Consider the following 26727-nt stretch of genomic DNA (forward strand, 5'->3'; position numbering starts at 1 on the left):
CCCAAGATCTCTCCCCGTGGAGACAGAACGGCGGTCTGCCATTGTAAACAAGGCAGACTGTTGTTCTGTCAGCAATGAACACATGGCTCCTGTGTTCCTCCTATTTAGGAATACAGGTCCCTGTGTTCATTCAATAAGTCCATCCCCACACAGTTAGAAAGCACCCCCAGGGACACTTTTAAGCCTCTGATCGCCCCTGGCGTTAACCCCTTCCCTCCCAGTGTCATTATTACAGTAATGCCCCGTACACACATGCAGATTATCTGAAGACTTTTGTCTTCAGATTTACCTTTTCTATGTAGTGCAAGGGCCTGCCGGATTGCATACAAATTGAAAGTGTTTAGGTTTGACCTCATATTATATGGTTTTGGTAAGTCTGCAGACAAAAGTCTTCAGATAATCTGCACGTGTGTACGGGCCTTAACAGTGCATATTTTTAACACTAATCACTGTAGTATTGTCACTGGTGCCCCCAAAAGTGTCAAAAATGTCAGTTAGGTGTCGGATCTGTCCGCCGCAACGTCACAGTCCTGCTAAAAATTGCCGATCGCCGCCATTACAAGTAAAAAAAATAAAAAATAAAAATGACATAAATCTTTCCCCTAGATTGTAGAGGCGATAACCTTTGCTCACACCAATCAATATATACTTATTGGGATTTTATTTTTACCAAAAATATGTGGCAGAATACAAATTGGCCTAAAATGATGAAAAATTTTGATTTTTTTCTTTTTTTATTGGGAATGCTACATAGCAGAAAGTAAAACATATTGTTTTTGTTGGGGTTTTTTTCAGAATTTTTTTTGTTAATAGCGCAAAAAATAATAATCAGACAGGTGATGAAATACTACCAAAAGAAAGCTCTATTTGTGGGAAAAAAAGGACATCAATTTTATTTGGGTACAGCATCGCATGACTGCGCAATTGTCAGTTAAAGTAATGCAGTGCCGAATCGCAAAAAAATGGCCTGGTCATTCAGGGGGAAAACCTTCTGGTCCAGAAGTGGTTAATTCCCCCCACTGTGTCGGAAGGGCGTTTTTTTTTTTTTTTTTTTTTTTACAGCAGGAGCTGTAAAAGCAGCATTATTCCACAGCAACTCCCAGATGTCATTTTGATAGAAAAACATTGCCCACAAATATGAAGGGGGAATGGCAGGAGGGGTAGAAGGGCAGGGTGTACTACACACACTATGTAAACTCTAATTAAGTTTTTTTTGGGATTGTGAAGCATGCCCAATGTCCGTGACAGGTTTATGTCAGTCTGGAAACAGGTGCACTTAAAAGAGGAACTAAATGTAAAGAAGAGCACATTTTGCAATAAAGTACACTTATCTGACTTTTCGCAGCTCAGCCTACATTCGGGAACACTGGCACTGTGCTGGGATGAATCAACTCCAGTGAATGCACCAGCCAATCAAAATAAGCAAAGATCGTCACCCAGAAGAACCCAGGGAGAATTAAGGTAAGTATTTGTTTCTTTAGTTCAGTTTTAATGTCTTTCATTTTCATCAACATCGGGGGCGGTGATTCTATCACAAAATATATGCTTCAGCTGTGAAACACGCATGCCCCCTCTTCCATACTCCTATTCTAAAAAAACTGCACCATGCAAGGGTCTTGTTTGGTGATCATGTTTCTTTTTTCTCAGGGTTTTGTCTATAAGCGCTAATTTACACTATGTGCAGTGACAGACATTTTTCTGCATTGCGATATGCCTGTCACTGCAAGGACACACATGAAACTGTTGTTTCCTATGTATCCTATTCACACTGCATTGCAGTAAAATGCAGTCATGCATTTTATCGCAGTGCACCGTACCAAATCGCATGGAACTGTATGGCAGTGCAGGGCATCGTGCTGCTGTACAGCACCATGAATCAAGTGTGCATTCAGTACAATTAAATAAAGTTTGTACAGAAAAAAAGGAGCTGTGTAATGTCCTAAATTGCGCACCACACTGCCCCCTACCACAGCCGGCAACTGACAGCTGCCAGAGCCGTAAAGTGCTCCGACAGCTGCTCGTTGTATTGTGATCGCAGCCTTATTGTGTTATCTTCCTAGATTCATTCTAATAAAAAAAGAAGAATTAAAAAATCTGCAGCTCAATGCTATTTCCCTATCAGTATTAATTCTGTGCTGAATATCGTGTACTATAAAGCATGAATATCAAAAGTTAGTTTAAAGTTATGTATACATGTAGCCACAGAAAACATTTAGTGAAATAAAGTAATAACAAAAGAAGCAGGATTATGACTAAGATCATAAGTCTATGGAGGTAATTAACGTTTTGGTTGCTATTTTAGCTTCATTTTGTTGCCAAAATATACCAAGTAGAAAACATGTAGCTTGCATTATCTGAGCAAGGGTTGAAGGAGTTGAAAGCATACCTCATCCATGTACAGAACACCAGAATATACAATTTTATACCTAAGGTTTCTTTCACATGGGCTGCCTCCGTGATACGAATTCCGCTTGATCAGCGGGGGATTGCCCTGCTGAGCAGGCGGATGACTGGTCTGTGTCTGCTCACTGTACAGAGTGGATATTGACACAGTCTCGCTCTCCTCTATGGGCAAATCAGATGGAAAAGGACTAGGACTGTCTGCTCCTTTCCAGACGGATTGAAGATAGGACCACCATCCGTCTGGTTTTGTGGGCAGGATCGGATCGTATGGCGGCAGGTGTTAACGGACATGTGTCCGCTGACATCTGCCGCTCCATAGAGGAGACTGCAGGGTCCGATCAGGTCTGCCTGAAAAACTGACAGCTGGACTTGATCAGACAGCCCGTATGAAAGAACCCTTAGGCCTCTTTCACACGGGTGCAACGCCCGACAGAGTCCGTTCTATTCAGCGGGGGATCGATCCACCAATCCACGCTGAGAAGGCCGATGACAGCTCCGTCTCCGCATACAGAGCTGTCAGATCCCTGCTGTCCTCTATGGGGCGATCGGATGAGAACAGACCCGTCTGTCCATTCTCATCCGATCCTCCAGTCGGATGGAAAATAGGGTTTCCATCCATCCGGATTTCATGGACCGGATCGGAGAGCAGCGGGTGTCAGCGGACATGTCACCGCTGACATCCACTGCCCCATAGGGATGCATGGAGCATCTGATCAGCTCCGCCTGAAAAACTGACAGGCGGATCGGATTGGATCGCCCGTGTGAAAGGGGCCTTAGGCTGGTTCCACTAAATTGTTAAGTAATACTCCTTTGGACTGAAAGGTATCTTGGGGGAAACGGCTTCTTGTTAAAATCAACAGATCAGTCTCTTTCATCCTGCCACAATACACTAGAGATTAATATTCCCTTATACAGTCAATCATGAGCTTAGGTACAACAAATCTGTTGGTTACAATGGTAAAGGGGCTCAATAAAAAGGTACTGTACCTGTTAGATTACCTTTGATCAATACCACTAGTGGAACCATTTGTGATCACCACTTGGATTTCATATCTCACAGGTTTCAAGAAATGTTAAAGTCAGTGCATAACCACTAATCGTTTTTGCTACTGCTTTAATACATCACATCGGGGGGAAAAGGACACAGCCATTGAACCAATCCAGATAGTGAAGATACGCAATCAAGCTACTGTGAAAAGACTACAGAATCATGAATCCTATATAGATAGCATTTGAGCAGCCTGGAAACAAATACAGAAGGTATGAAAACTACGGCAGAGTTTTTTTTAGGGAACTAGAAGATGTTAAATAGGAATCAGTCATCCAAAACATTGTTGAACTAACCAATGAATCATGACCATACACTAGAATTTCAGTCAAAGTTTTCTCAAACAAAAGGACTAACAGTGAATGTGGTTTTCATTCAGGAAAATCTAATCTCAACATATTCTAATGTTAAATGCAAATTTTGTAAGTTCTTGTGGACAACCGTCATCACGCCATCATATGAATGTTCCTTTCAAAGTGTTCTAGTTTACGGACAGGCATGAAGATGATGTTGAGGAATTGTATGTTGTAAAAGGTCTTAAACTGGCCAATTGCGGTTTTTTTTTTCAGGCTGAATGAAAGAAATCTGACAGATTTCTCCATCCGTACAGTACAGAATCTCCCGCTGTGCCTGCTGTATTCTGTATAACTCAACAGCAGCTGAGCAGCTTATCAGGAACTGTAAAAGAGGAAACACCAATAAGCTGCAGCATCACGGGGGGGTCAGGGTGTTGATGTCATCCTAACCACCAGCAGCCTAGGAGCAAGGAAATCTCCCATGCCTGAGATCTCTAAATTTAGGGAGGAGGTTATTGTGCAGATTGGCCAGGAGGGGGTTAAAGATTGTACTGGGGGACAGACTGACCTGGGAGGATGGTACTGGGGGACAGATTGACATGGGGGGAATTGTAATGGGGATCTGACCTAGGGGGTTTGTTCTAAGGGGCAGACTGACCTGGGGGGGGGCTGTTCTGGGAGGGGTAGACTGACCTGGCGGGAATACAGGATTGTACTAAGGGACAGACTGGCATGGGAGGGGGGATTGTAATGGGGGGCAGACTGACCTGGGAGAGAGAACTGTAATGGGTGAACGGTGTAGGAATTACACAGTTTGTATATGTGCCTCCCACTTTTTAAAGGGACCAAAAGTAATGGGACAGATTAACAATCATAAATCAAACTTTCACTTTTTAATACTTGGTTGCAAATCCTTTGCAGTCAATTACAGCCTGAAGTCTGGAACGAATAGACATCACCAGACGCTGGGTTTCATCCCTGGTGATGCTCTGCCAGGCCTCTACTGCAACTGTCTTCAGTTCCTGCTTGTTCTTGGGGCATTTTCCCTTCAGTTTTGTCTTCAGCAAGTGAAATGCATGCTTAATCGGATTCAGGTCAGGTGATTGACTTGGCCATTGCATAACATTCCACTTCTTTCCCTTAAAAACCTCTTTGGTTGCTTTCGCAGTATGCTTCGGGTCATTGTCCATCTGCACTGTGAAGCGCCAGCCATGAGTTCTGAAGCATTTGGCTGAATATGAGCAGATAATATTGCCCGAAACACTTCAGAATTCATCCTGCTGTTTTTGTCAGCAGTCACATCATCAATAAATACAAGAGAAGCAGTTCCATTGGCAGCCATACATGCCCACGCCATGACAATACCACCACCATGCTTCACTGACGTGGTGGTATGCTTGGGATCATGAGCAGTTCCTTTCCTTCTCCATACTCTTCTCTTCCCATCACTCTGGTACAAGTTGATCTTGGTCTCATCTGTCCATAGGATGTTGTTCCAGAATTGTGAAGACTTTTTTAGATGTTGTTTGGCAAACTCTAATCTGGCCTTCCTGTTTTTGAGGCTCACCAGTGGTTTACATCTTGTGGTGAACCCTCTGTATTCACTCTGGTGAAGTCTTGTCTTGATTGTTGACTTTGACACACATACACCTACCTCCTGGAGAGTGTTCTTGATCTGGCCAACTGTTGTGAAGGGTGTTTTCTTCACCAGGGAAAGAATTCTTCGGTCATCCACCACAGTTGTTTTCCGTGGTCTTCCGGGTCTTTTGGTGTTGCTGAGCTCACCGCTGCATTCTCTCTTTTTAAGAATGTTCCAAACAGTTGATTTGGCCACACCTAATGTTTTTGCTATCTCTCTGATTGGTTTGTTTTTTCAGCCTAATGATGGCTTGCTTCACTGATAGTGACAGCTCTTTGGATCTCATATTGAGAGTTGACAGCAACAGATTCCAAATGCAAATATCACACTTGAAATGAACTCTGGACCTTTTTATCTGCTCCTTGTGAATGGGATAATGAGGGAATAACACACACCTGGCCATGGAACAGCTGAGCAGCCAACTGTCCCATTACTTTTGGCCCCTTAAAAAGTGGGAGGCACATATACAAGCTGTTGTAATTCCTACACCTTTCACCTGATTTGGATGTAAATATCCTCAAATTAAAGCACATCTTGTTTGTTTCATTTCAAATCCATTGTAGTGGTGTATAGAGCCAAAAAGATTAGAATTGTGTCGATGTCCCAATATTTATGGACCTGACTGTATATACGGTATTGTACAATATAGACTCCTGCCCAATATGCACTACATGCAGTGCATACAAAAAGTATTCCCAGTACTTCACTTTTTTCCACATTTTGGTATTGTGACAGGAAGTCAGGTAAATCTGGGAATGTAGTCACAGAGAGGAGACACATTCCCACCTGGTTTGGAAAGTTCACCAATTACTATAGGGTGTCGGCTGCCAAAGGCAGCAGGAAGGTGTAAAGAAGTTGAAAGGCCTTCAGCTGTTCGGAATGAGGAAATGAAGGCCTCTATAATTTGTCCAGAGGAAGTCTATGGATTGCTGCCTCCTGTCGCCGTGTGGGCTGGGAGAGGAGGACAGACAGATGTGTGCCTCCCGACGCCGAGGAAGCCTGGGAGAAGGACTGCTGCCTCCTGTCGCCGTGTGGGCTGGGAGAGGAGGACAGACAGATGTGTGCCTCCCGACGCTGAGGAAGCCTGGGAGAAGGACTGCTGCCTCCTGTCGCCGTGTGGGCTGGGAGAGGAGGACAGACAGATGTGTGCCTCCCGACGCTGAGGAAGCCTGGGAGAAGGACTGCTGCCTCCTGTCGCCATGTGGGCTGGGAGAGGAGGACAGACAGACGTGTGCCCCCTGAAAGCTGTGTGAGCATGGGGAAGACCTCCTAAAATGATGTGAAGCTGAGGAGGGTAACAAGTGTGAAGACTACTTGAAGTGAGCTCTTGGATCGTTTCTAGGTGAAAAGAAACCAATGGACATTTCCTGTGTGAAGGGGAAATTAACCAGTTGTGAAGACTTCTCAAAAGGTGAGAAAACAAACTATTTCTATGTGGAAGAAATAAAGGAATGTTTGCCATGTGAAGAGACAAGCAAGGGGGACATTCTGATTGTGAAGAGTAAAGGGACCTGTTAAATGAACATGTGCTGTGTGAACAGATAAAACATGGACTGTTGAGTATCCGCTGTAGGATAAGAAAGTCTGCCTAACAGTAGGTTGGGGACAGACTCTTAGGTAGGTTCCAGTGTGAGAAGGTAGCCGCCCACAGGGGCAAGGATTTATTTTGTCTTTTATTTTATTTTGCTGGTTTTGACGCTTGCAGTCTGGTGAAGAAAAATGCATTAATAAACCAAACTGTTGTTTGCAAGCACTTATCGGCTATCTTCTTGTGAAAACGCACCCCCCAAGGGGTCATCCACGCCTACCACCGAGCTAATCCCTCACAGTATGTTACAGCCTTATTCCAAAATTGATGATTATTATTTACCTCAAAATACTACAAACAATACCCCATAACGACAATGTGAAAGAAGTTTGTTTATAATCTTTGCAAATTTCATTAAAAAAAAAAAAAAATCACATGTATATAAGTATTCACAGCCTTTTCCATGACATTCAAAATTGAGCTTAGATGCATCCTGTTTCCACTGATCATCCCCAGGATGTTTCTACAACTTGATTGGAGTCCGCCTGTGGTAAATTCAGTTGATTTTACATGATTTGGAAAGGCACATACTTGTTCTTTATAAGGTCCCAAAGTTAAAAGTGCATGTTAGAGCACAAACCAAGCCATGAAGTCTAATGAATTGTCTGTAGATCTCCGAAACAGGAGCATTTGAAGGCACACATCTGAGAAAGGGTACAGAAAAATTTCTGCAGCATTGAAGGTCCCAATGAGCACAGTGGCCTCCATCATCCGTAAATGGAGGAGGTTTGGAACCACCAAGACTCTTCCTAGAGCGGGCCGTCCAGCCAAACTGAGCGATCAGAGGAGAAGGGTCTTAGTCAGGGAGGTGACCAAGAACCTGATGGTCTCTCTGACAAAGCTCCAGCTTTTTTCTGTGGAAAGAGGAGAACCTTCTAGAAGAAAAAACATCTCTGCAGCACTCTACCAATCAGGCCTGTATGGAAGAGTGGCCAGACGGAAGCCACATGACAGCCTGCCTGGAGTTTGCCAAAAGGCCACAGAGGGACTGTCAGACCATGAGAAACAAAATTTTCTGATTAAACAAAGATCAAACACTTTGGCCTGAGCATCATGTCTGGAGGAAACCAGGCACCACTCATCACCTGGCCAATACCAGCCCTACAGTAAAGCATGGAGGTGGCAACATCATGCTGTGGGGATGTTTTTCAGCGGCAGCAACTGGGAGACTAGTCAGGATTGAGGGAAAGATGAATGCAGCAATGTACAGAGGCATCCTTTATGAAATCTGCTCCAGAGCGCTCTGGACCTCAGACTGGGGTGACGGTTCATTTTACAACAGGACAACAACCCTAAGCACAAAGCCAAGATAACAAAAGAGTGGCTATGGGACAACTCTGTGAATGTCTTTTTTGCCCACCCAGAGTTACCCAGCCAGAGTCCATACTTGAACCCGTATAAACATCATTGAAGAGATCTGAAAATGGCTTTGCACTGACGCTCCCCATCCAACCTGATGGAGCTTGTAGAAATTTGATGAAAATAATTAATTTAATGCTATTTGGAATAAGGCCTGTAACATAATAAAATGTGGAACAAGTGAAGCACTGTGAATACTTTCTGGATGCACTGTACATTACAGACTCCTGCACTCAATTGTACATTACACACTTCACTATATATGCTTCGTATATTGTGCATGACAGACTCTTGCACTATTTACACTATATACTTCTGACCAAAGTGTCCATTGTCTCAACAGTTGCTGGTTACTAAGCAGTTCCTGACTATTCTGGTTAAAGCGGAGTTCCGGCCATGAAAAAAAAATTTCAATAAAAATACCCCCGGGACAGTCAGGGATCCACAATGGATAGATAGCCTTTGTACTGTCTCGGGTCGCACTTACCTGCAAGAAGAAATACTTACCTTTAAAATTTCTTCTCCAGCGTTGCCATCTCGGATGTGGGCAGCTGAAGCCAGCGCGATCCTCTTCTGCGTCCTCTTCTCCCAGAATGAGCCTGCACCGGCCCTGCTTGTCACTTCTGGTGCGGCGCCGCATTCCTCCACAGCTTCTGGGCATGCCCAGAAGCTGTTTAGCAGGGAATACGGCGCCGCACTGCTAGCGACGAGCGGGGCCGGTGTCGGCGCATTGATTCCTGGGAGCGATGACGTTCAGCTACCAGGAATCATTGCAAACCGGAAGTGACGGCGCGGGCCGCGGCCGCCGAGGAAGGAAGTGGAAGAAAGGTGAGTATATTTTTCTACAATAACAAGGTAAGTAAAAAAAAAAAAATCGTAACTATCCATTTCTTTTTCAGGTGACAAATAGGAAGCGGATGGCCACAAAATCGATTATGTCGATTTTGTGGCCGGAACTCTGCTTTAAGTTCTTCTTTACACTGGGTTCACATATGTGTGGTCATGGGCTTGTGCCTGGGTTTCGGTGCATGCCTGTTCACCTATTCAAGTGTAATTTAGGTCCGAATTTTTGCCTGAACCGGACCAAAAGATAGACAGGACCCTTCTGCAATCTGGGCCGCGGCCACCTCGGACCTGTGTTTACCGGCTCTATTGAAAGCCGGTTACATTCGCCTGTCAAGCAAATTGGATGCGGAGAAACCCACATCCAATTTGCATATACGTAAACCCAGCCTCAAGGTAGGCTCACACAAAGTGTGCACAAAATCATATTCCTTTACTTGAGGTGCCCAAACGTACCCCAGCACTTTTACACTCCTAGACATCACTTGCACAATGAAAAACATGCCCACTCTTCACAGCACACTAAGCAAGCTGCATTTTTTTTTAATCAAGCAATGGGGCCCAATTTATAACCTTGCACCCATCCCCCTGATTTCATAAAACGCCCCTGCACAGACATAGTGCTGGTTCACACATATGCCATACGGGAACCTTGCGAATCCACTGCGGGTTCTCGTATCGCACCCGACTCACAGGCAGTTCACATTGCCATATCTGAATCGCTGGGGGTGTCAATACAAAGTTAACGACACCCCCAGGTTAGTTCGCATATCGCAGTGCAAATTGTAACTCTGGACAGGAATTGGATTGCATAGGTGTGAACACCCATGCGATCCGATTCTGGTGCAGACCAAAAAAAAGGGTCCTTCGTGACTTTGGACTGAATATGATGCGAATTCAGCCATGCAATCTGTATGGCTGAATTTGCATTGCACAGACATCGCATATGATTTGCATAGCAGTGCGGTGCGAATCACATGCAATGTCTCACATCGCATATGTGTGAACCGGCACATAGAGTACAGAACTGATTTTCTATTTCAGTGTTTTTATTTAGATTTCACGTAAAACCCTAGGTACAACCATAGCATAACAAGACAATGCTGGCAGAACTAATTTTTAATTAAAAGTTAGTAGATATTATAATTACAGTGCAGTACAGGTGCATTGTGGAACCCTGAAACTTTATACAGTCCTGTACAGTACAGAATTATTTTCAATAGTTATTATACTGCACAATAGTTTAAGTTTCACTCACCTATTATAGCATTTTATATAACGGCCTCATTTTGTGTTGTTTTACTTCTGAAATTACCGTATCCTGAAAGCAAACCAGTAAAATACTGTATATAGCTGTTAGCTCGCATTCACACGAGTCTCCTGCATTTATGTTATATAAAAGCAGAGAAATTTGATATGGGAAGTATAAAAACAAAAAACAAAACTATATTATCTAGATCAATTTCTCTCGTATTTAAATGTGCCTGTGTTTACATGCATTTAGTAACTAACCGGCCCCTGGATGCAAAGATTTCTATTTTTTCTAAATGAGGCTAAACTGAATGCACACAAATGCAAGTAAATGCACAGAAATATACCATTAAAAATTATTACATTACCTACAAAGGCATAAATATGAATGAGCTGTATTAAACATAAAAACAAACATTTATTCTATTGCAGCTTACCAATTCTTAGATGTGGTGGCTGCATTCGTTTTCTTTTTAAGGCCCCTTTCACACATGCGCACCGTTCAGATCTGCCTGTCAGTTTTTCAGGAGGATCTGAATGGATGCCCCATGCATCTCTATGGGGCAGCGGATGTCAGCGGAGACATGTCCCCTGACATCCAATCCGATCCTGTCCGTCAAATCTGGACGGATGGAAACCCCATTTTCAATCCGTCTGGTGGATCTGATCGGATGAGAACGGACAGGCGGTCCGTTCTCATCAGATTCCCCATAGGGGACAGCAGGGATCTGACACCTCCGTCTCCACACACAGAGCAGAGACGGAGCTGTCATCTGCCTGCTCAGCGGGGATTGGCGGATCGATCCCTCGCTGAGCAGAACGGCTCCGTCGACAGAACAGAGCGGTGTGAAAGGGGCCTATGGCTCTCTTTCCTTTATTTTCACCTGGTGATCCTACCATTAAGTTTCCTGTTTTTCAACAGGACAAACGGGACAGTCTGTACTGTAGGTGTATTAGTTAGTAGGTTGACACAAACCATTTAACACTGACAGGGATGCTTACAATGGTCAGCTTTTATTAAGTTAACTTTTTATCCCAAAAGTTAAAAAAAAAAAAAAAACTGTTTGCTGTAACTGCCTAATAAGTGTGAGCTGGAGTTGGGCTTCAGTTTGTTAGTGTATCTAAACTTGCTAGTGTATCTAACACTCTCTCCCCCCCCCCCCCCCCCCCCAGGATGACAATGCTGCTGTCCAAATGTGTCTTTGTTTCTCCTCCATCTAGATTGGAGGCCCCAATGAGTTTGCCTATCTCTGGAGCCTATAAGAAGGAACCTGGCCGCTGGAAGAGTCCTCTCCACCAAACAGTGATGTGGACACCAGAAGAAGGACCCCAAGTAAACAGAAGACAGAATAACTGTCATGTGACCATGGATTCAGGCAAGTACATGGGCATTAGGATAGCATTTTTTTCTTCTTACCCAGCAGCTAACTACAGGGGGATGGGAGGGGTGCAATGGGGGTTAATAATATCCCAGCATTGGGCTTTAACCACTTTCAGACCGGACTAATTAAACCCCTTTCTGCCCAGGCCATTTTTCAGTTTTCAGCGCTGTCACACTTTGAATGAGTTACTTAGTCATACAACACTGTTCCGAAATAACATTTTATTTATATATATATATATATATATATATTTTTTTTTTTTTCAAGATAGAGCTTTTATTTGGTAGCATTTAAACACCGCTGTTTTTTTTTTTTTTTTTGTAAGGCTCCGTTCACATCTAGGCGTTTTGGGGCGTTTTTGGGGCGTTTTTCTGCTCTAGGATCAGCTCTCAAAACGCCCAACAAGACAAATCCTATTCATTTCAATGGCCCCTGTTCACATCTGAGCGTTTTGACGCTGTATACAAAACGCCCAACGCTCAAAAAAGTACATGAGCTTCTTTTTGGGCAGATTACAGGCGTTTTCCATTGATCTCTATTCAATCTAAAAACGCCTACACAAAAATCGCGGTAAAATCGCGGTAAAAAACGCCGCAAAAATCGTGGTAAAATCGCGGTAAAAACGCGCGAAAAACGCTACGCTCAGGTGTGAATGTAGCCTAAAGGAAAAAATCTTGAAAGAAAATGTTTTCTTAGTTTTTGTTTTAACATTTTGCAAATAAATAATCTTTCTGCAGAAATTGAGGCCAAAATATATTGTGCTACATTTCTTTGGAAAAATAACTGAAAACAGTACAGGTATATTAAAAAAACAGACACTTTTACCCCTTTCCTGCCCAGGCTATTTTCTTAGATTTCAGCACTGTCACACTTGAATGATATGCAACACTACCCAAATAATGTTATCGTTTTTTTTAAACCAAGCTTTCTTTTATGCCTCCTTTCCACTGAGAGGTGCGGTACGGTTCGGTACAGTTCAGTATGGTTCGGTACGGTACACCTTGATCAGGCTTGCGTTTCCACTGCCAACAGTACCTCAGCTCAACAGTACCTCAACAGTGTAGCTCCACCCTGTTGGTACGGTACTAATGTGCTTGGTACCCCAACGAAACGGTCCCAAAAAAGTGGTATGGTACGGTTTGGAATTAGGGTACCATTCACAACTTTTGACAATGGAAACGGCAAAAATTGCGTACCGTAGCAAACTGAACCGCTCAGTGGAAACGAGGCATTAGTGGCATTTAATCAGCATTGGGTTTTTTTTCTATTTTTTCACTATCACAAAAAAAAAAAACATTTTTCTTTATTTTTGTTATAAAATTTTGCAAATAAGTAATCTTTCTTCATAAATTTTATTCTGCTACATCTATTTGGTAAAAGAAAAAACAAATCAGTGTATTTAGTCTGTGTGAATATTGTTAAAGCGGAGTTTCGGGCACAGAAGTCATTTTTTAACAAACATACCCCCGGGACAGTCAGGGCTAGTACATTCCACAATGGCTAGCCTCTGATCTGTCCCGGTTCGCACTTACCTTTTAGAAGAAATACTTACTTATAAAATTTCTTCCACAGCGTTTCCATCTCTCTTGTGGGCAGCTGAAGCCGGGGCGGTCCTCTTCTGCGTCTTCTTCTCCCAGAATGCGCCTGCACCGGCCCCTCTCGTCACTTCCGGTGCGGCGCCGCATTCCTAAACAGCTTCTGGGCATGCCCAGAAGCTGTTTAGCAGGGGAATGCGGCGTCACCCGGAAGTGACGAGCGGGGCCGGTGCCGTCGCATTGATTCCTGGGAGCGATGACGTTCAGCTCCCAGGAATCATCGCGAGACAGGAAGTAACAGCGGAGCCGCGGCGCTGAGGGAGGAAGTACCCTGAGGTGAGTATTTACGATCCTCAATTACAAGGTGAGTTTAAAAAAAAAAAAAAAAACCTAACTATCCAATTCCTTTTCAGGTGATGCAGAACTAGCGGACGGGCACAAAAAAATATCGATTTTGTGCCCGGAACTCTGCTTTAAGTCCACCAACTATGGTATATATATTTTAAAATGTATCAATCCTGATTCACTGACTACCTATCTCTGTCAGGATTACTGGGTGTGGCTCAGAGTCCAGTTGCAGGAAGCAGCAGCACAAACATGGTTGACAAGTTGGATCCAGTACACAGGAGATCAGCCAAAGTAAGGGAGCAAGCAGAATAGTGGTCGTAGTCATTAGCTGAAGATCGGTACACAAGTGGTGAAGAGCAATATGGCAGCAAGCAGAGGCATAGTCCTGAAACGTAGCTGGAGGTCGGTACACAAGTAGAAGATTCGGGGGGATTAAGCACACAAGCTAGATCTCGGCAAAAGCACAATAATCTGGCAACAGGAAGTTCCCAGATCAGGTTTAAATTGGAAGTTCAAAGGAGTGGCCAAAGGTTCAGAGTTCACTGGGGGCTGGGCAAGGAACTGGACAAGGTCTAGGTCACCACACAGATCAAGACTGTATAGGTATTAGCTGCTGGATAGCTTAGCAAGAAGAAGCACCGCCAACAGCAACCAAGGACCTGAGTTCAAATTCGGGCTCTGACAATCTCATTTCTTAAGGCCCAAAATGTCAGAACAGTGCAAATACAACCCCCCCACACACACACACACTAATGACTCATTTTTTGAAAAGTAAACAGTCCAAGGTATTCATTCCAAGGCATTGTGAATTTTTTGAAGTTGTAATTTTTTTGTCACATTTTTTGGAAATTAAATAACATTTTTTCCCCCACAAAGTTGTCATTTTAACAAGTTATTTTTCACACACACACACACACACACACACACACACACACACACACACACACACACACACACACACACACACACACACACACAGTATAGACCTACTTACATTCAAACCACTAAAACACATTCTGCTAAGCCTCCTGAGTATGCAGATACCACCCACATATGTGATAATCTTTCACAGCCTAGATGCATAGAGGAGCCCAAAATCCAAGGAGCACCTTCAAGCGTTTCAGGGGTATAAATTACACATCCAATTTTCTGACTACCTATCAGAATTTTGGAGGCCCTTGAGAACTAGGACAGTGAAAATACTCACAAAATGACCACAAACACTCCAAGGTATTATGTAAGAGGCATGGTGAGTCTTTTTGAAGACTTCATTTTTTAGAAAGCATGAGTGCCGGTTCACACTTCCGCGTGTGCGGCGATAGCATGTAATATTGGAGCGCACTGCTCCTTCATTACATGCGATCGGATGTGCAGTGCGAATTCAGCCATACACTTTGTATGGCTAAATTCGCACTGCACCCGCACAAAAGTCGCACATGAGGCATTTTTTCAGCCGCATCAGGATCGGATCGCACAGTGGTTTACACTTGTGTGATCCGATCCTGTGCGAATTGTCAGACCGCACTGCGATATGCCATCAAACTGGGGGTGTCGTTAACATTTCATTAACACCCCCAGCGTATCGCATATGGCAGTGTGAACTGCAGGATGTGAGTTTGCGATGCGGGAACAGGCTGCGAGTTTGCAGCCTTCCCGCATCGCACAAGTGTGACCCGGCACTGAATGCAGAAAGAAAATTAAATTTTTTTTTTTTTTTTTTTTTTTTTACACAAAACTGTCAATTTAATAAGATGTTTTTATACACAGCATGGGCATGTTTAGAATTACAAACAAAAACACATTCTACTCCTCCTCAGTATGGCGATACCACGTGTGAGACTTTTTCACTGTTTTGACTGATTATGTACTGGACATTGTATCTTGTGTATCACACAAACCAATTGCGTCAAAACCAATGTACTGTAAGGCTCCATGTACACGGGACGTTGTTAAAAGTCCCTTTGAATGCTGGAATTTTTAGGACGTTTGAAACGTCCGTTCAGTCGCGTTTGTACCCGCGTTTAGTGGGCGTTTAGCAGCGTTTGCGGGCGTTTGCGTTTAGAAGCGTTCCTAGAGGTCATAAAAATTATTCCCCTTTAAAATGGAAAAACGCGAACACTAAACGCGGGTCATCGCATTCAGACACGTTCGGACGCGTTCGGATGCGTTCGGACGCGTTTGTGCATTTTAAACGCCGGGAAACACACGTTCGAACGCAAATAATTGCGTTCTAAAAACGGTCCCTGAACGCAACTGCCTGCAAATGACTGTAAACTACCTGGTGTACATGGACAGATAAGATAAAATGTAGATGGGTTCAGGGGCTTCTGAAAAAAACGCCCAACTGCTCCTAAACGGCCATTTCCAGCGTCCCCTGTACATGGAGCCTAATGGTCCCTGACTACTGCATGAGTGGTCAGGGAATTTAGCTTAGTGCAGAGTCACCTATTGCAGTCTCCATTTCTCTAATACAAACAAGCCTAGCCTACTGGTACATGCCTGCGCCCCCAGGAATGCCATGTTCACTGGCCAGGAAGTATAGGAGGCTGAAGAAATGATTACCAAAATGGGTTCCTGTGGTTCCAAGACTTCAGTTGCTGCAGGGGATGGCTGGGACCAGTGTTTAGGAATGTAGTCAGTCGGACGTGCAGATGGGTCAATTCAGGCAGCAGGTAGAAACATGGTCAGCAAACAGGCAATAAATCATTCCAGGCAGCAAGTACAGGCCAACAGGCAGAGGCAACACTGCACTGGTTTGTTGGTGATCAGGAACACCTTTGCTGGCAGCACTGGTCTGGCGACAGTGGGCTGCATTTTCAGATGCATGGGGATGCCATTAGGAATGAAAGGCAGGCCCTGCACATCTTCAGCATGGTTTGGAAGCGAGAGGTTGTGGGTGCAGGAACAGGTGCGATTAACATGCTATCCTGCATTCGCAACCACCCGCACAAATGTGAACTGCACAAAATGCCTAAATCTCCCTTCCTCTGATTGGGTTCGGATCGCGCTTCAGAGGCTGCGGTGAAGAAGTGATGCAACGCCTCCCCATGCGCTGTGGGTTCCTGTGGAATTCACATGCAGTTCTGTTGGGTACAAATAAAAAATGAATGGGCTGAAATCGCACTGCACTAAAAGTAGCACATGCACTGCTTTTGGAAACTCACTGCAACCACATCGCATGGTGCTTCTGTACCATTGCAAACTGGTGCGGGAAAAACGCTCTGCGTTTGGCACCTGCATTTGAAGTGTCATTAAGTTAATATTGACACCCTTTTCAGATTCGGGAAAGGCACGCGAAACATGGGTTTTCCCGCACCGCGTTCTGGTGTAAACCAGCTCTAACACATTATAAACAAGCATGTATGTAAACATTTGATATTCTAACTGAAAATATACACTCCTGTAATGTAGGATTATAAAATCATAATAAAATCTAAAATTTGCCATCTGCAGAATTTTCTCTTGGCCGAGTATAGTAGTAGAAGTATAGTAACATACCTCCCAACTTTTTGAGATGGGAACGAGGGACACCTATAAGCAAAAGTATGGAGACATAGGACACACCCCTTTGTCAAGCCCCCTTAAAGGAGAGATATACAAAAAAATATTAGTTAAACCCGCAAGTGCTTTTTTGCCACTACTATTCCTTTATAATGGCTTTTGAAATTTACAAATGCAGAGGTTTAGAAATTGGATGAAAGGTTTAGCACTGGGAAGCACTTTTTAAAAGATAAGTGCATTTTATATACAACTATATAGATCAGACCAAAATGAGGGACAAATGAGGAGGACAGAGGGACTTTTTCCAAATCAGGGACAGTCCCTCAAAATCAGGGACAGTCGGGAGCTATGTAGGCCGGGGGTTACGCTACTTTTTTTTTTTTTTTTAAACCGGGATTAACCTAATGGTAATGCCTGCTCTCAACTGAGACATTTCTATATAGCTTTCTATGTTGGTACGCCTACCATGTACAACTGGACTGGGAATAACTTCCCTCCCATGTGCACTATTTGCTTGCTGTAAATTGACGACAACTTGGCATTTATTCAGTCCAGAGGGAGAAAAGCACAGACATACAATTTTATTAATAATACATAAATTGTAAATATATTTACCAGCCTACAAAACAATACAACAGCACATGGATTGTAAAAAATAAATAAATATATATATATATATATATATACACACATATATATATATATATATATATATATATATACACATACATATACATACACACACACACAATCAAACACATCACAATTTTAATAATTTTGTCACAATAAAACATAGTGGTGGATGGGAGAGAAGTGGTGGGGGAATATGGCTGTAAAAGAGGATATTGGGACTAGATAGTAGGGCCTGGCAGCTTCAATACCTTACATACTCCAATTTGGAGGACATCTGCCTCTCCTAATGTTCCCTATTAAACTTAGGACCATGTATTCACTATATCTGGTCTCCCATAGTACACAGAGCAAGGAAATGCAATTATTTTAGTAAATATAAACTGCTAAATAACTTTACTCATCAACACTATATAGCAGTCTTTTGACTTCTATCAGTGTCCGACTGAGCACTGGTTAAAGCTTGTAGGAGGAGTTTTGATTCTCCCCTAACTGTCCTATGAGGCTGCTTGACTCCTGACCCTCTGTCCGGACAGTGCTGATTGGCACCCTGTTCCAACCATGTGCTCCTTCCAAAAAAAAAAACTCTCTAGCAATACACACCAAACTGAACATATGCAGAGTGCCTCCAAGTCTTTGTACTATCAGGAGCTGGATTGGGGGTTGTGGAAGAAGGGGGGGGGATCAGAAAAGACAGGATCAAACACCCTTTTTACACAATGCGCAGGATTAACCCCTTAGGTTCCACAGTAAGTGTAACAAACATGCTTTACTGCATATACAGACTGATTTTACTGTTGTGGGTTTAGTAACACTTTAAGGGGAATGAACAGGGATGTTGCAAAAACAGAATAGAGATTCAGGCTATACACATTCTTGTATGTTTATCATTGCCTTCCCTTTTGTGTTGTGTATGAGTTGTAAAGAGATTGTAAGGTCTTGTTTTTTTTTTTTTAAATAACATGTTATACTTACCTGCTTTATGCAGATGGATTTGTACAGAGCAGCCCGGATCCTCCTCTTCTCAGGTCCTCTTCGGCTCTCCTGGCTCCTCCCTCCTGTTGAGTGCCCCCACAGCAAGCAGCTTGCTATGGGAGCACCCGAGCCAAGTCACAACTCCCTGTATCCATTCAGCCATGGAGCCGTGACCCTCTCTCCCTCCTGATTGGCTAAATTATTTTGATTGACAGCAGAGGGAGCCAATCGCGCCGCTGTCTCAGTCAATGAGAAGGGGAGTCGCAGGCAGCTTGGACACACCTGCAACATCGCTGGATAAAGACGGGCTCAGGTAAGTATTAGACCCCATTCACACTTGTGCGTCCTACAAGTCGCACGATTTTGCCACGATTCTGACTGGACTTGAAGCAATGCCTGTGTAATCTTGAGTGCTATGGACTTTAAAATGCATCAAAAGTCGGACCAAAGTAGTGCAGGGACTACTTTGAGGACGCACAGATATAAACAGTACTCAATGGAAAATCATAGAGTATGACTTGACTTGCATATTTGCAGTCCCGAGTCGCAGGACAAGTCGCACAAGTGTAAAAGGGGCCTTAGGGGGGCTAAAGGGGGCTGCTGCACACAAAGGGATTTTTTAGCTTAAGGCATAGAATGCATTAAGATAAAAAAAAAACTTTTGTCTTTACAATTGCTTTAATGTTTTATTCTCTGCTGTATGCAGTTTTTTTTAATAGGTACTAATTAAAATAAATAAATAATTAAACACAAAAATACACACTGCATCATTTACTGTATATGTGTATGCCAGTACTATTGTCATGCCCTAATTTTTTTCATAATAGTAATTTATCAACCATTCTGTTTTCCTTACCAAAAATATATACAGTATATATTATTTATGTACCATTAATATTTGTCTGTTTTCAATAAAGTCCCTATTTAGACATACAATACTAAATCAATACAAATATTTTAATATGATTATACAGGATAGAAGGCAACAACCGTTTGCACAGTGCTTTACACAATAAAGGAATACAGCACATTTTCAATACAATTCAACATAGGAGGGTTCAAAAGGCCCGTCTCATCAGTTCTTACCTATAATTCCATTAGTATATAAATTCATCTGGTCTTAAACAACACAAACAAAATGTGTAGCTAGTGCTGTTTATTTTATATCAAATACATTTCAGCCGTATGGTATGTGATGGTAGTGAGTGGGATACAGTGCTCAGGCCTTCATCAGCAGCCTGTAAGACCACATAGAGTGTTTGGCCTTTACGCTCGGGAGAAATTATACGCCTGAGCAGTGAAAGCAAAGTGGCAAAGCACAATGACACATCCCTTAGGATCACATTACTACAGATTTATCAATTACACACTCACCTATTTCCCTGAAGCAAGGCACAAGGTAATGACAATTAGCTAAAACATGGTCATAGATTTACACTGCTTAGGTAGACTAAAGGATACCATCAGTGCCTGCCTTTCCTATGATGGTCCTATGGAAATTAAAGTATGTGAATGGTCCCAAAGCTCCATTTCTATTTTTGCTGTTTTATGTGACATTGTCACTCTGGAAAAGGGTTTATAATCCAGGCCACTGATGGTTAAACCACCACTGCCTTTTCATCTACAAACCAGCTTACTGTGATTGCAGCCCATGTTCCACCCCCTTGACTGCTGCTTGGGTGGGGTACCACCTTCGACATGATTGTATGAATCGCAAGCAGCTAACAGCATACAAATAGAGAGTGTTTACACCTATCTGTATACATACATTCAGCATCACATGGAATTCATTTCCTATCATAATAAAGAATATACATATATATGTTTAATCAGCTATGTACACTTTTATCCCTGGGCTGATAAGACCTCCAGCTAGGCTCCTGAGGAAAGCATCAGCATCAGTGTATGGGGTCCTCTACTATAACAGAGGATGTAGAACAAGATGCACAGGATGTAGGCATTTCTTATCAGATTATAGAATATATATTTATTAATCAGCTATGTGCGCCTCCATCCCTGGGTTGATCAGACCTCCAACAGTAGTGTTGACTCCTATGGAAAGCATCAGTGTATGGGCCCTTTAGCATTAGAAAGGATGTAGAAGGAAATGCAGAGGATGTAGGAATTTCTGTCAAATTATAGCATAGATATTTATTAATCAGTTGTGTACACATCCATCCAAGAGTGGGTTCGACTCCAGTGGATGTATGGGTTCTTTAGTATAACAGGGGATGTAGAATGAGATACACCGGATGCTGGCATTTTGTATCGTATTAAAGCATATTTATTTATTAATCATCTATCTGCACCGCTAGGCTCCTATGGAAAGTATCAGTTTATGGGTCCCTTACCGTAATAGAAGATGTAAAACAAGATGCACTTCCTATCAGGTTATAGATTATAGATTATATATATATATATATATATATATATATATATATATATATATATATATATATATATATATATATATATATATAAAATAATCAGCTATGTACACCTCCATAACTGGGCTGATCAGACCTCCAGAAGTAGACACATATTCTACATTCTCTGTTACACCAAAGAACCCATACACAGATACATTCTATATAAGATGCAGGCATTTTGTATCAGATTAAAGCATATATAGGTATTAATTAACATCTATGTACACCTCAATCCCTGAGATAATCACACCTCCATGACTAGGCTAGGCTCCCATGGAATGTATCAGTATATTGGTCCTTTACCATAATAGAAGATGTAGTGACACGGAGAATGTAGAATATGAGATGAATGGGATGCAGGCATTTCCTATGCAATTATAGAATATCTAATAGAATATTCATAATTTAACTATTTATAGACTATAATTTACTCCGCTATGTACATCTCCATCCTGGGTTGGTCAGACCTCCAGAGAAAGGCTTCTATGTCAGTGTATGGATCCCAATATCAGAGAGGATGTGGAATGAGATGCACAGGATGCAGGTATTTCCCATAAGATGATAGAATATATAATATTTGTCTATGTACACCTTCATCTCTAGGTTGGTCAGACTTCCAGGCCTAGACTCCTATGAGAAGTATCAGTGTATGGGTCTCAGTATCAGAGGATGTAGACTGAGATGCACAGGATGCGGGCATTTCTTATAAGATAATGGAATATATAATGATTGTCTATGTACACCTCCATCCCTAGGTTGATCAGACCTCAAGGCCTAGCCTCCTATGGGAAGTATTAGTGTTTGGGTCCCGGTATCAGAGGATGTAGACTGAGATGCACAGGATGAGGGCATTTGCCATTAGGTTATTGAATATATAATAATTGTAAATGTACACCTCCATCCCTGGGTTGATCATACCTCCAGGCCTAGCCTCCTATGGGAAGTATGAGTGTATGGGTCCCAGTAGCATAGAGGATATAGACAGAGATACACAGGATGTGGGTATTTATATGTACACCCCCATCCCTGGGTTGATCATACCTACAGGCCTAGCCTCCTATGGGAAGTATTAGTGTATGGGTCCCAGTATCAGTATAGACTGAGATGTACAGGATACAGGGATTTCCCATAAGATGATAGAATATATTATTGTCTATGTACACCTTCATCCCTGGGTTGATTGAACCTCCAGGCCTAGACTCTTATGGGAAGTATGAATGTATGGGCCCCATAGAATAAGAAACTATGTAGACTGAGATGCACAGGACATGGGCATTTCCCATAAGCTGATAGAATACATAATATTTGTCTAAGTACACCTCCATCCCTGGGTTGATCGGACCTCCAGGACTAGACTCCTATGGGAAATATGAGTGTATGGGTCCCTTAGAATAAGAGAGGATGTAGACTGAGATTCACAGGATGCATGCATTTCCCATAGGATAAAAGAATAAATAATTGTCTATGAACACCTCCATCCCTGGGTTGATCATACCTCCAGGCCTAGCCTCCTATGGGAAGTATCAATGTATGGGTTCCTATGTATAAGAGAGGATGTAGACTGAGATTCACAGGACGCATGCATTTTCCATATGGTAATAGAATAAATAATAATTGTCTATGTATACCTCCATCCCTGGGCTGGCCATACCTCCAGGCCTAGCTTTCTATTGGAAGTATCAGTGTATGGGTCCCTATGTATAAGAGAGGATGTAGACTGAGATTCACAGGATGCATGCAGTTCCCATAAGATAAAATAATAAATAAGTGTGTATGTACACCTCCATCCCTGGGCTGACCATACCTCCAGGCCTAGCCTCCTATGGGAAGTATCAGTGTATGAGTCCCTATGTATAAGAGAGGATGTAGATAAATAATAAATTGTTTATGTACACCTCCATCCCTGGGCTGACCATACCTCCAGGCCTAGCCTCCTATTGGAAGTATCAGTGTATGAGTCCCTATGTATAAGAGAGGATGTAGACTGAGATGCAGAGGACACATGCATTTCCCATAAGATAAAATAATAATAAATTGTCTAGGTATACCTCCATCCCTAGGCTGACCATACCTCCAGACATAGCCTCCTATTGTATCAGTGTATGGGTCCCTATGTATGAGAGGATGCAGATAAATAATAAAGTGTCTATGTACACCTCCATCCCTGGGCTAGTCATACCTTCAGGCCTAGCCTCCTATGGGAAGTATCAGTGTATGGGTCCCTATGTATAAGAGAGGATGTAGACTGAGATTTACAGGACGCATGCATTTCCCATAAGATAAAAGAATAAATAATAAATTGTCTAGGTATACCTCCATCCCTGGGCTGACCATACCTCCAGGCCTAGCCTCCTTCGGGAAGTATCGGTGTATGGGTCCCTATGTATAAGAGAGGCTGTAGATAAATAATAAATTGTCTATGTACACCTCCATCCCTGGGCTGACCATACCTCCAGGCCTAGCCTCCTTCGGGAAGTATCGGTGTATGGGTCCCTATGTATAAGAGAGGATGTAGACTGAGATTCACAGGACGCATGCATTTCCCATGAGATAAAAGAATAAATAATAAATTGTCTATGTACACCTCCGTCCCTCGGCTGACCATACCTCCAGGCCTAGCCTCCTATGGGAAGTATCAGTGTATGAGTCCCTATGTATAAGAGAGGAAGTAGACTGAGATTCACAGGACGCATGCATTTCCCATAGGATAAAAGAATAAATAATAAATTGTCTATGTACACCTCCATCCCTGGGCTGACCATACCTCCAGGCCTAGCCTCCTAAGGGAAGTATCAGTGATTGGGTCCCTATGTATAAGAGAGGATGTAGATGAATAATAAATGGTCTATGTATACCTCCATCCCTGGGCTGACCATACCAGGCCTAGCCTCCTATGGGAAGTATCAGTGATTGGGTCCCTATGTATAAGAGAGGATGTAGACTGAGATTTACAGGACACATGCATTTTCCATATGGTAATAGAATAAATAATAATAGTCTATGTATACCTCCATCCCTGGACTGACCATACCTCCAGGCCTAGCCTCCTATGGGAAGTATCAGTGTATGGGTCCCTATGTATAAGAGAGGATGTAGATGAATAATAAATGGTCTATGTACACCTCCATCCTTGGGCTGACCATACCAGGCCTAGCCTCATATGGGAAGTATCAGTGATTGGGTCCCTATGTATAAGAGAGGATGTAGACTGAGATGCAGAGGATGCAGGCCAATCAAAAAATGTCAAGGACATCATGAAGCAGACAGGCAGTGTTAGCAGGCATGGTCGCCTATCCCCTATGTATGTATAGAAATGTACTTACCTAGGAGGAGCAGTCTATGGGTCTGCTTGTACTCCCTCTTCTGCTCCTTCAGCACCCGATCTATGCTCTTGCTGACTTTCTTGGCCTCCTTCTCAGCCTCTTTCTCCTCCAGTCGGAGTTTGTCCCATCCCTTCTGCAGAGGATGCTGCTGCTGTTGCTGGTGCACCTGCTGCTGCTGCGCCTGCTGGCCCTTGCTGGGCTTGTGCTGCTGCTGCTTGCTGTCCCCGGTGCCGCTGCCTCCCCCGTTCTGTAGCAGCAGTAGCAGCCCGTCCGGACTGTCCCCTCTGGCCGCTTTGCAGAGCTCCCCCAGGCGAGGTTGCCCGTCCCTGAGCTGCTGCTGTGATCCGGTGGGGGTTCCGCTCCGGTGTAGATCCCCGTGTCTCAGGTCCCCGGCTCTCATAGGCACTGACAGCTCCGGGGGCTGCTCGGCGTCCGAGTTGGTGGCGGCGTTAGAGATGGAGCCGCTGGGATCACCGAACAGCCGCGGCCGGAGGCTGTAGCAGAGCCCCATGGCTCCGGCGATCTTACACGTGCTGGAGATCGGCGATCAATAGCAACAGATCGATGGGCAGAGATCCGTGAGAGATCGGGGGCGGATTCCGCGATGGGCGCACCCCCCGGATGAATGGAGAGACCGTTGTATGAGATGGCGGGATGGGAGCTTAGCTCTTCATTATCCAGCCGGGGATCCCGGGAGGAGCTGGGAGCAGCCCGTCACATTGCCAGCGTGCCATCTTGCATCTTCTCCTCTCTGCTCCGCACACACATCACAGTACCGATCACCTGACACCGCCGGAGACCGGGGACCTCAGCAGGCCGGTCCACCTTACCGTAATCACCGAACACTACGCGCATCTCCCTACACTCAGCCTGCGCAAGCTCCACACTAAGGACGCAGCTTCTCTGGACAATACAGCACTTCTCACATCCTCGCTTTTCTCCATCATCTCTATCCAAATTCTTCTCCTGTCAAACGGTTTCACCGACCTTACACTACACAATCTGACTGTACAGTCCCCATACATGTTACAATCTGACCATTCCTTCCTTGTACAATCAATTTTACATTAACCCCCTTAATGACCAGGCCATTTTTTGCTATTCGGCACTGCGTTACTTTAACGGACAATTGCGCGGTCGTGCGACGCTGTACCCTAATAAAATTAATGTCCCTTTTTCCCCCACAAATAGAGCTTTCTTTTGGTAGTATTTGATCACCTGTGCGATTTTTATTTTTTGCGCTATAAACATAAAAAGCGACAATTCTGAAAAAAAGAAAATACTTTTCACATTCTGCTGTATAACATTCCCAAAAAATGTAAAAATCTAATTTTGTTTAATATTTTAGGCCAATTTGTTTTCTACTACATATTTTTGGTAAAAAAAATCACAATAAGCGTATTTTGATTGGTTTGTGCAAAAGTTATCGCGTCTACTAACTACGGGAAAGCATTATGTCATTTTTATTGTTTTTTTTTTACTAGTAATAGCGGCGATCTGCGATTTTTAGCAGTACTGCGACATTGCGGCGGACAGATCGGACTCCTAACTGAAATTTTTGACACTTTTGGGGGACCAGTCACATTACTACAGTAATCAGTGCTGAAATATGCACTGTTACTGTAATAATAACACTGGCAGGCAAGGGGTTAACATAGTGGGTGATGGAGGGGTTAAATGTAAGCCTAGGGGCGTGTTTCTAACTGTATGGGGGATGGGCTTTTGAAATGATCAGAGACCTGTGATCCTACATAGAAGGATCACAGGCGCTCTGTGATCATTCCAGGGAGAAGCACGGTCGGCTGTGTTTACAACAGCTGACCGTCCTTCTCTCTCAGCGGGAAAAGATCGCAGGTGGCCAGCGGCAATCAGAGCCGTCGGCCTCTTGGATCAGAGTCCCCGCTGCCAAGTGGGGGCGGGAACTCGCCACTGGCGGCGCTGCTCGCCCCCTAGCAGCAGGCCCAGGACCAACATAGGGCTATGTCAGCTTGTGCAGGAGGGCCAGCCTGCTGCAGTAAAATTGCGGCGGGCGGTCCTTAAGTGGTTAATGACCAGGCCATTTTTTGAGATTCGGGACTGCGTTACTGTAACTGACAATTGCGCGGTCGTGCGACACTGTACCCAAATAAAATTGGTGTACTTTTTTCCCACAAATAGAGCTTTCTTTTGGTGGTATT

The 26727-nt window shown here is 43.5% G+C and overlaps 1 protein-coding gene across 1 annotated transcript in view; it reads right to left on the reverse strand.

Annotated features, from left to right (window-relative positions):
- The window catches only part of GNAL (G protein subunit alpha L), a 493784-nt gene extending 468419 nt beyond the window's left edge, over positions 1-25365 (reverse strand). The window contains exon 1 of the mRNA XM_082258085.1: positions 24551-25365. Within this exon, the coding sequence (XP_082114211.1) occupies positions 24551-25061 (511 nt within the window). The 5' untranslated portion in view covers positions 25062-25365. The remainder of the gene's footprint in view (positions 1-24550) is intronic.
- Between the last annotated feature and the right edge of the window lie 1362 nt (positions 25366-26727).

This window comes from Pelophylax lessonae (genome assembly GCF_965119305.1).
Source record: "Pelophylax lessonae genome assembly, chromosome: 5".
NCBI lineage: Eukaryota > Metazoa > Chordata > Amphibia > Anura > Ranidae > Pelophylax > Pelophylax lessonae.